The sequence below is a fragment of the Conger conger genome, chromosome 8 (assembly GCF_963514075.1).
Source record: "Conger conger chromosome 8, fConCon1.1, whole genome shotgun sequence".
In the NCBI taxonomy this organism is placed as follows: Eukaryota; Metazoa; Chordata; class Actinopteri; order Anguilliformes; family Congridae; genus Conger; species Conger conger.
In genome coordinates, this window is record NC_083767.1 from 50,169,382 (window position 1) to 50,178,669 (window position 9,288).

The window sequence follows — 9,288 nt, forward strand, 5'->3', positions numbered from 1 at the left end:
TGTGTGATGCTAGGTGGTACATCTTGCTTGTTCCCATTTCTGCAATGGGCCCAAAATCTGGTTCAAGTCTATCTCACTGTGGGAAGCAAACTGAGCTCTGGAGTCCCATAGGACAGCATAATGACAGTGTCAGCCAAGGAAGCAGGGATTTCCCCTTGGTGTTAAACAGTGAAGATGACTTTTTGTCAATAAAATGTTCTCGAAAATGTAGCCACTATTTCCTTTCACCTTCTGTCCAGTCATTGCACTGAAGGACTGCCCTCATTAAGCAGTTGGCAAAGGAAAACTGCATGGCCTCAATCTGGCAGAGGGTACTCATTGCCCAATAGCCATCATGGATCTGTCATATTGCACATGTACAGTATATCCTGTAGGACCATGCTTCCCAAACACCGGTCCATGGAAAACATGGCTGCCAGTCCCAAGCCAGTACACTTTGCCATAATGAAATGCATGATGTTGTTGACCTTGCAGTATGTGGTGGGCCCTGAGATGTTAAGACATGGAATTACCAATGCCCAGGCTGATAAAGTTTGGGAACCACTGCTGTTATTACCATTGTTTATCAACTGCAAACATATTAGTGAAATGGAGCTTGGCCTTGCCTTGAAATATGCATCAGTGGGCACCTGATTGTGGCACTCTGAAAATATACCACTGCGGTCCGTCAGGTGGGAACAGTCTTGATGGGCGAATCTATCTGCAAAATATGTATTATTCATGTATTAATAAATTATTGCAGGCTTAATTTTATACCGAGTGTGGGTATTTAATTTTACTCAGACAGCGTTCTGAGTGGTAGGAACTTGAACTGTTATTGTAACCTCGTCTTAAGAGGGTTCAGTGGTGTGACACGTTATAGTCTTTTTGTCTTTAGTACCTTGGTGGTCGGTAAAGTCATTTTGAGTGACTTATTTCCTTTCCTTTATTCATATTATTTTATTTCTGTATTCTTTTTATTCGCAATGTGTAAATTATTCTGGAAAGTGTCTGGCATTCTGAAATTCCTGTATATACAGGCACTGAGCACTTTATTAGGTATTTATTAATTCTTTTAATAACCCATCATTTACTTATTTGCCTCTGTACTCCACACTTTGAGATTTGTAATGAAAAAAGCACATGTGATTAAAGTGCACATTATCAGATTTTTTAAAAAAGTGATGTGGAATAAAAGTGAACAAAAAAAGTGTTTACTCATGCAACTTCTGAATTTTATATTTTTGTTCTTATATTGGAACCAGTTTTTTTATGTAGAGGAATGGTTTCAAGTGTTGTTAGAATATACCTTTCATTTTCTGAGTCTGTGGTTAGTTGAGGGTTATAAACTGTGAACGTGGCCAGGGGGAGGCTGGAGTTTAATTGCCCTTCTTTGCAAATAAGAGGCTGATAAGCACCTAAAGAGTCTTTTTAACAATCTGGCATCACCATTTTGCGGTTTTATTACGTCACAGTTTTTTTGTATGATATAAATACGAATGCAGAATTAGAGATGTTGACGACTCAAGGGGGCAAAATGGATAGGGCTAAACACACCTGAGCAATTACAAACACCCGAGAAGCCATGCGTCCCAAAAGTTATGGGGCCCTGAAATCTATGTATAAACTAATAATTATGTATAAAACTGCTGTAATTTCTACATGGTGAAAACAACATGTATAAAAATACCCTTTAATAAAATCTGAGAATGTGCACTGTAACCACATGTTAATTGTGTGATTCCAAATCTAAAAATGTGGTAAATCAGAGGAAAATCAAGACACTTTATCCCAAATATTATGGACTGCACTTTATATACAGTATATTGCATATGGAACAAATTATATTGAACTTACCAACATCTGAGCTGCAGATTTCAGGTGTTTTGCCGTTACACGTGCCCACTACCCAGGAGAGGGCAAAATATTCTGCCACATTCTCTTTGATTCCAGACTTGCCTATGAAGTCATCCTTGGTTTCATTATTGTGGTTCCCACAGAGTCCTGAGAAGTTAGCAAATAAGACTCATTAGAAGCTTCAGGCACACTGGCACTAAGAAGAATGTTAAAATGCCTTTATTGTAACAGCATATCGATTGAGATGAAGTAAGAAAAATAAAAAAACTGGTTTGGACCATACAGAGTCTTCATCAGGATATGACAAAGAATGGCTCAATGGGAAGTATTTGTAGATTCTGGGTGGGGATGATGAATACATATTCATTGTTTCATTGTAAATCCAATATTTAGCTTCAATTGCTTTTCTACACTTTACTGAGCTTGTCTGGCATATTGAAACCTATGAAACCTACTCTCAGAAAGTGAAAACCCCACTTTCTGGTCATCTGGTTTGGCTCTATTTTGGTTTCATCTGGTTTGGCTCTATCTATCATATCTATCTATCTATCTATCTATCTATCTATCTATCATGCACAGAAAAGTGTTTGAATCCAAAACAATTACATATTTGACCCAGGTCTGAATTGCAAAATAAGAAAAAGTTCAAAACTATATTGTATGATTTACTACATACCTTTAACATTTCCAGATTCACTTTCAGGTAATGTTACATACAACTGAACCTTTGGTTTAACTTGGACTTGGATCTTCATACCAAAGGAGGTTTTCACCTGAACATACATTGAAGACTGCCAGAACACCATCACATCGTCTAAGTAGAAAATAAATATGGATATATGCATGAACAATGAACACTAAAAATGTGCATGTTCATAGTTCAAAGCAATTACCAGTGGAGTTCAGTCAAGATTGAGATAATATATGTCATTTGACTGTTCATAAATAAAACTCTGTAACATGATTGAGCCCTCCATTGGGGGATTTGGTATTTGATACTGTCAAATCTGTGTTCTTCTGTGTGACATATGATAGAACTATGAAGAACAAGAGCAAAAATGACAAAACCTAGAATATGGTGTCACCATAGGTGTTTGGCTATATTACATAATATTTAATGTCAATTATAATGATCTTAAACCCTTTTTTATATATTTTGCATGCAGTCACGTGCGAACTAATAAAAACATGTTGGCCTATATTCTTGAAAAAGAATATTACTCACCAGTCTGATGAAGCTCACGGATTTCTTCATTTTCAAATTTGACACTATCTTCAGAGAATGTATATGTTTTCTGTTAGTTAAAAAAAAAAAAAAAAAGAAGAATATTATGTTTTCAAATAAATTAGTAGGACTCTCAAGCCATTGGAAGGGGCATTAAATAAATCCCATACATTATTTTTATTGTATGTCTTTCAATGTACTATGTACTAAAAAATAATAATAAAAGAAAATATACCCAGCAATATATACCTGTTTGATTTTAAAAATGACTTTTCCTAAAAAGAAGTCTTCAGATAATTCAATGATGATAGTCCAGTTGAGTCCCTGTACATTGTAAGCAACACCAAACATAGAATGGTTATACACATACATCTACACAATAAATACATAACTTGGTTAATCTGTAAAATATATGTATTTAATATTATCACAACCAACCTTAGATGCCACATAAGAGCATGCTTTTGGCAGCATGTACTCTTTACCATCATATGTAGTCACAGATCCTCCTTCAATTATACACCTTCTTTGGCAGGTCATCTGTGAACATGTCCATGCGCCATTTTTGCAGGTACTTAGGAGAGACATATTTGATAAGTGATTTACTTCTAATCAAATATATATAATAGTGGTGCAAAAAAAATGTATTGCTCTAAAATTAGCTCCTTACCACGACTGACATTTTGTCCCCCGAGTTTCACCAGGTGCAAAGGTCTTCCCACCATATAAACAAGGACATTCCTGCTTTGGTACACACCGACTACCATTCTCAAAATTGTTGAGGATCTTACCTAATGTGAAAACAAATTCTCAGTCATCTTCGCAGTTATCTATCATTCACATTTCAGCATAAATGAGCATACTTGCAATAATGGGGAATGCATTTCTAATTCTGAATATTGGAATTGTATATGTGCACAACATATATTTTATATTAATAGATAATAACTTTCAATTAGTTCAGGAATTAAGGGGGTGGGAACAAGACTCCTCACTTGTGTACTTTCATCCAGTTTTTATCCCCACAACCTTTCATCACAGGTAAAAGTAGAATAGATGGAACACTTATATATCACATCTAGATTATTCCAACATTAATCATTTTAAATTAAATTAAAGTAAATTTAGGGGGGCAAACCACCACACTTACCTAGGGCAGGAATTCAAGTTAAGCATGCATATGTGAAGCCAGAATCAAGCCCAAAGTGATGCATGATTCAAACAAAGTATACTGAAAAAACATACTACTACTAACAGAAACACTCTTTAACATTACTTTGAACCTGTTGCCATATCAATAGAGGCCCATGGACACTGCTGTGTGGTAATGCTGACTGAACACTCACCATCTGGGCACACACAAGTCTGGACTGTGTGTTCACCGTTTCCGTAGTCGGGGTGGGAGCAGGTAGGTGTGAAGGGATTGCCCTCCTCCAAAAATGTCAGGTCACCAGGACAGGTGGAGTTAGCTGTACAGAATGGAGATGGTATAATTTATAGTATAATTTATGACCATTTATTTGATGGAGAATAAAGTCACTCTCAGTTGGAGGTGGACATATATCGAAGTGGTGTCCCTGAGCAAGACATTTAACCCCTAAACGAGCTGGTTGGTGCCTTGCATGGTTAATAGCTCGTTATCGGTAGCAACAAGCAAACAAACTATTAGTTAGCTTGGCAAATTTACAAATATCCTCCTGAGACACAATGCTAATATGTTTGTGTTGCTTCAGGTGGATATTTGTAAATTTGTCAAACTAACTATGCCTAATTTGCTGGTTGCTACCGATAGCAAACTGGTATTGTTTCACAACTAGTATATTTTATTGTATATTTGTCCCAAACATGATGGATGGCACAGCATATTCCCAAGAATATTAATCCTCTAGATGTAATTTGTTTAATAAAAATCACTTTCCATCAGGAAAACAATAGAAATCATGATTACTCACCGCAATTTCGTTCCCATTCCAAATGAGGAAGCTCTCGATGACATTTACGCTTTATGACACTGTGAAATGTACAGTCCAGTATCTTTGTATCTTCATAGTAGAAAATATTTTTTTTGCAAAGTGAGTAATATAGTCCAAATTCATCCAGAAAACAAGAATAAAAGTGTGACAGAAACCCGCAGCCCTATGATACAAAGACAAGAGTTAGTTATTAACACAGTCCTTCAGTGTGGGAGTTCCTATTGCCACTGCTTATTGTGTGTTCTTCATCTGTTTGGATTAATTGCCCTTATAGTGGTTGCCCATTTATTTTATGTTTTACGCTAAATGAAATAAAATGAACTATATACAACAGAATTTGTGCCGCGAACCTGTCCTGATGTTTCTGAGGTTCTGGTCATACATCCATCCGTGTGAAGGATAACATGAGTATATTCATCAGTTGCACCTATGTTTAGCATGCACAGATAGAATGTCACAGTTATTTAGGTTTAATTTCAGAATGCAGTGATCATGATGGAAATGTTAAAAGCACACACCTTTCCAGCAAAGTGCTTCCTTCGCCTCTATATTGTTTTCACCCAGCTCCACCTGACACAAAAAAAAGCTGTTACCCAAAATAATGTGCTATACACACAAAAAGTGAATCCTTACTGCACATAACACAGATTGTGAGATAACATAATCTGATGAGAATTACCAATAATCTCTTACCCAGAGGTGATCAATCTCATTGCCAACAAAGTGCCATCTGACAGACAGTTCCATTATCTTGCTTTTCAGCTGAGTGTAGATGCCATATGGGTAGATATGTTTGTACAGGTGATCATAAGGCAGAGAAACACTGGGGAAAGGAAAACATGTACTGGAAATTACATCTGTTCAGCCACACCCAGAAACAGTTGTCACAAACTTTATTCATATGAATTTTTTTTTACCGCCGCTAAAGTATACACAAAACCCACTTATAAAGCAACCTGGGGCCTGTTCCACAAAGCAGGAGTACTGAGTTAGCTGGATAACTACACAGCATAAAACCAGAAATTGGGTGTTTTTCTACGTTCAAGATTTGGGACTGCAGTCGGTGCAGTAAAAACTATCACTAATATCTGAGACCTAACTAACTCCTGTAATACTGCTTTGTAGAACAGGCCCCTGAACAATTCAGTGTAGATTAATATGTTCAAATAAATATATTCCAAAAGGCCAGTCAATTTTAACAAAGCTTCTTGTCAAACAAAAACTGTGGCTTGTTATCTTCAGTCTAGAGAGTCTCTCTAGAGAGCACTGTTTTCAATCCTGGACAAGACAAAGGCCTCCATCTACTATCATCACTTTGTTAATCTGTTTGATGAAAATAAAAAACTCACTTAAGTTCCAATTGCTGAGGCGTGAAGTGTGTGAAGTGTTTAAGTCTTTCCTTAAACCTTTTATATTTTATTACCCACAAATAATTTAATGTAAAGGCTCACGTGCATAGTTTCTGAGCTTATCATATCATCCTGGAGCTTCAATTTGTGTTCCATACTGATTCAAGTAAAAGAACTGCAATTTTGGTAGAAATATGCATATTTGCGAATGACATTTCTAAATGTTAACACAGAGAGCTGACCACAGGAGGCAGAGGGGGTAGGAAAATTGAGCTCTGGATTCATGATTAGGGACTTTTCAAAAAATCGAAGTCACTGTTCTTTCTGAACATTTTGTGGGCGTTTTAGATACTAAAACCAGGAAGAGAATGCTGATGCATGTGAGATTTTAATGTCTTCCTTATTCATTCTTCATTCATTCATTCATTCTTCATTATTACGTTACCACGTGCTGATTTTCCCCAGATTCCTGCCCACTTCTGGATTCTAAACACTGAATACATGAAAAATGCCCACCTTTTATCTTCCACCTCTATCATTCCATTTGTCACAACAGTTCTGAGGTTGTTAAGAGTGATCACAACTTTTTTGATCAGACCCGTTTTTATATTGCGGGTGGTGGTGATCTTGTACTCCACATCTTGATGAATGAAGTGCAGGAGAGTGGTTGGACAGTCAGTAGATAAATGAAACGGGGTGTCTTGGAATGGCTCAACAACACCACTGCCGAAGGTGTGACACACTTCTATAACAAGAGGGCATTAATCCACAGTGAGACACAACAAACACAAATAACACAACACAAACACAACAAAATAAATTAGTACAGGCTACTGAATTATTCAAACAAATATTTCTTGAGGGAAAATCTACAGGCTAGTGCAAACTGATCCAGTAGTAAGCCAGAAGAACTCGGGAGAGACTCTTGGTAGATTAAATTAGTTTCATTAAATTAAAATCATTAGACAAGATGACAAAATTGAAGAATTAAGTTAATGATTTCAATATATAGAATATCATAAGCACTACATTTATAATTAAGTTTCTCTCATAATGCTCTCATACTGGTTTTATCTCATGTGAATCATCGCATCCTGTGTTAGAAGTGCAGTGCCAGGCTGTGCTGTGTTAGCTTCTGTTTTTATTTTAATTTTATTTTTTTAGGTAAAAAAAGAGAACTCCCTTTTCTATGCAGTGAAGTACACATTATCAGATAGAAGTTGGTATGAGGGAGGGCAGAGATGGCCCAAGGGCACAAATCACTAAGCTACAGTGGGCTCCAGAATTATTGGCACCCTTAATAAAAATGGAGAAAAAAAGCTGCATATACTGAACAACATGGATATATTTTATGTTCAAACATTTCCATTCAACAGACTACTTACTTATGGTCTCCTGGTTGAGTGCGGAACTGATTTGACCTAAAAATAGAAATAAACCGTTAATGACTCAATGAAAAGAGTTATCATATATTAACTAACTTCAACAGAGGTAGCCTACATGCGTCAAATGGCAAGTAGGCTAGTTTCACATAAGTTATAAGTTATTTTGCCTATATGCCACAATTCTAGCTTTTATAAACATTCACAAATAGACTAGACGGTGTTCTGTTTAAGATTATATCTAATCAATTAGCCTATTCAAGCTGTAATTTGTACACTTAATTCTGAAATATGAATTCTGAAATAATTTATCAGTGCTGCTCACTCAAATAAATTGTAAATTAAAGCAGCAGGAGAGACACCAATATTCTTCAGATTTTAAAAAAAGAAGAAGAAATTCCACTCTTAGTACACAAATTCTATTGAATATATTTCAAGAAAATTATTCGTCGGTTACTTTTCTAGTCTATAGAACTTTTAGATCAAAAGCCATAATTGAGGCTACTTGAGTATTCACTAGCAAGGTAGGACATACATACCCAGAAAGAGGAGTGTCAGCCCTACAGTTACGAGGGCCAAGTCAGGAGATGCCATGACGGTGAATTAAGCGATGATTGAACTTTAACCAAGACGGCCCTTATATAGCCTGAGCAAGTCACTTTGAATAATATAAGGAACTAACCAGAAACAAACAGTCAGAGTGCTCAGCTTCGAACTGCACAGAAGTGATACAGTATTTTCATTAAATAATCTGCTTATACCTCCACAGAAACTCATAAAGAAAATTAAACTCTGAAAATACAATTCTATTGCATAGGCTAGCTGACTTTTTAGGCCCTATCTCTCTATGTGAAATAATATATCATATAAGAATGATTGTAAAACAAATGCACACATTCAAATATTTTTGAGCTTTAAATTGTAAAATCCAGGCAAGATCTAGATTAAATAAATTAAATAAACTCAATGTTTATTTAACAATTTTTTGGTACCCTTACATTGTTCAACATTTCCATATTTATAGCCTAATTAGGATATTTTAGAAATGTATTTGATAAATCTTTCAAGAAATAGATTTATCTTGTAGCCAGGAAACATGTTTCCCTCTTCATATAGTATGATACATGGATCAAGAAATGTTAACTGGAAAATATAATATGATTAAGTCAAAATCTCCTACAACATTTTTGTAGGAGAAAGGGGTACAGGTCATAGGGCCTTGGGACTCCTTTTGGGACAAGGGTGAGCTGTACAAGTGTGATGGACTGCACCTGAACCGGAGGGGGACTTTTGCACTGCATACGCTTAGGGCACAGAATTATTTTAACTAGGAACTTGGGGAGAAGGGAGGATAGAGAGTGAAATGGGCAGAGAGGCACAGGCTGCCCAGACGAAAACGGTAAAGGCTTCATATATTAGTGAGAGCACTGATAAAATCGCTTTAAAGCAAAAACAATTTCTAATGGTGGCTTGGGACAGCAGAGAGTGGGGGAATGGGAGAGGATGTGTAGAAGCAACAGACT

General features: G+C 36.3%; 2 protein-coding genes across 2 annotated transcripts; both read right to left on the reverse strand.

Moving 5' to 3' along the window:
• Positions 1 to 73: 73 nt before the first annotated feature.
• LOC133134488 (mucin-19-like) lies at positions 74 to 3,109 on the reverse strand. Its single transcript, XM_061250688.1, has 5 exons — positions 3,062 to 3,109; positions 2,513 to 2,650; positions 1,837 to 1,983; positions 630 to 700; positions 74 to 97 (listed from the first exon to the last, which is right to left on the reverse strand). The coding sequence occupies exons 2-5, from the start codon at positions 2,640 to 2,642 to the stop codon at positions 74 to 76; spliced, it is 372 nt and encodes a 123-aa protein (XP_061106672.1). The 5' UTR covers positions 2,643 to 2,650; positions 3,062 to 3,109.
• Positions 3,110 to 5,709: 2,600 nt separating this feature from the next.
• On the reverse strand, positions 5,710 to 8,363 carry LOC133134489 (mucin-19-like). Its single transcript, XM_061250689.1, has 4 exons — positions 8,305 to 8,363; positions 7,769 to 7,804; positions 6,900 to 7,128; positions 5,710 to 5,857 (listed from the first exon to the last, which is right to left on the reverse strand). Exons 1-4 carry the CDS (start codon positions 8,357 to 8,359, stop codon positions 5,710 to 5,712), a joined length of 468 nt encoding a protein of 155 aa, XP_061106673.1. The 5' UTR covers positions 8,360 to 8,363.
• Positions 8,364 to 9,288: the final 925 nt, after the last annotated feature.

Coding starts and splice junctions, on each gene's coding strand:
- LOC133134488 (XM_061250688.1), bottom strand. CDS start 2,642: ATGGTGTTCTGGCAGTCTTCAATGTATGTTCAGGTGAAAACCTCCTTT. Junction 1,984..2,512: donor TGAATCTGGAAATGTTAAAG/GTATGTAGTAAA, acceptor CTAACTTCTCAG/GACTCTGTGGGAACCACAAT. Junction 98..629: donor TTTCAGAGTGCCACAATCAG/GTGCCCACTGAT, acceptor ATGGGACTCCAG/AGCTCAGTTTGCTTCCCACA.
- LOC133134489 (XM_061250689.1), bottom strand. CDS start 8,359: ATGGCATCTCCTGACTTGGCCCTCGTAACTGTAGGGCTGACACTCCTC. Junction 7,129..7,768: donor ACTCAACCAGGAGACCATAA/GTAAGTAGTCTG, acceptor CTCTTGTTATAG/AAGTGTGTCACACCTTCGGC. Junction 5,858..6,899: donor ATAGAGGTGGAAGATAAAAG/GTGGGCATTTTT, acceptor TCCTTTCCCCAG/TGTTTCTCTGCCTTATGATC.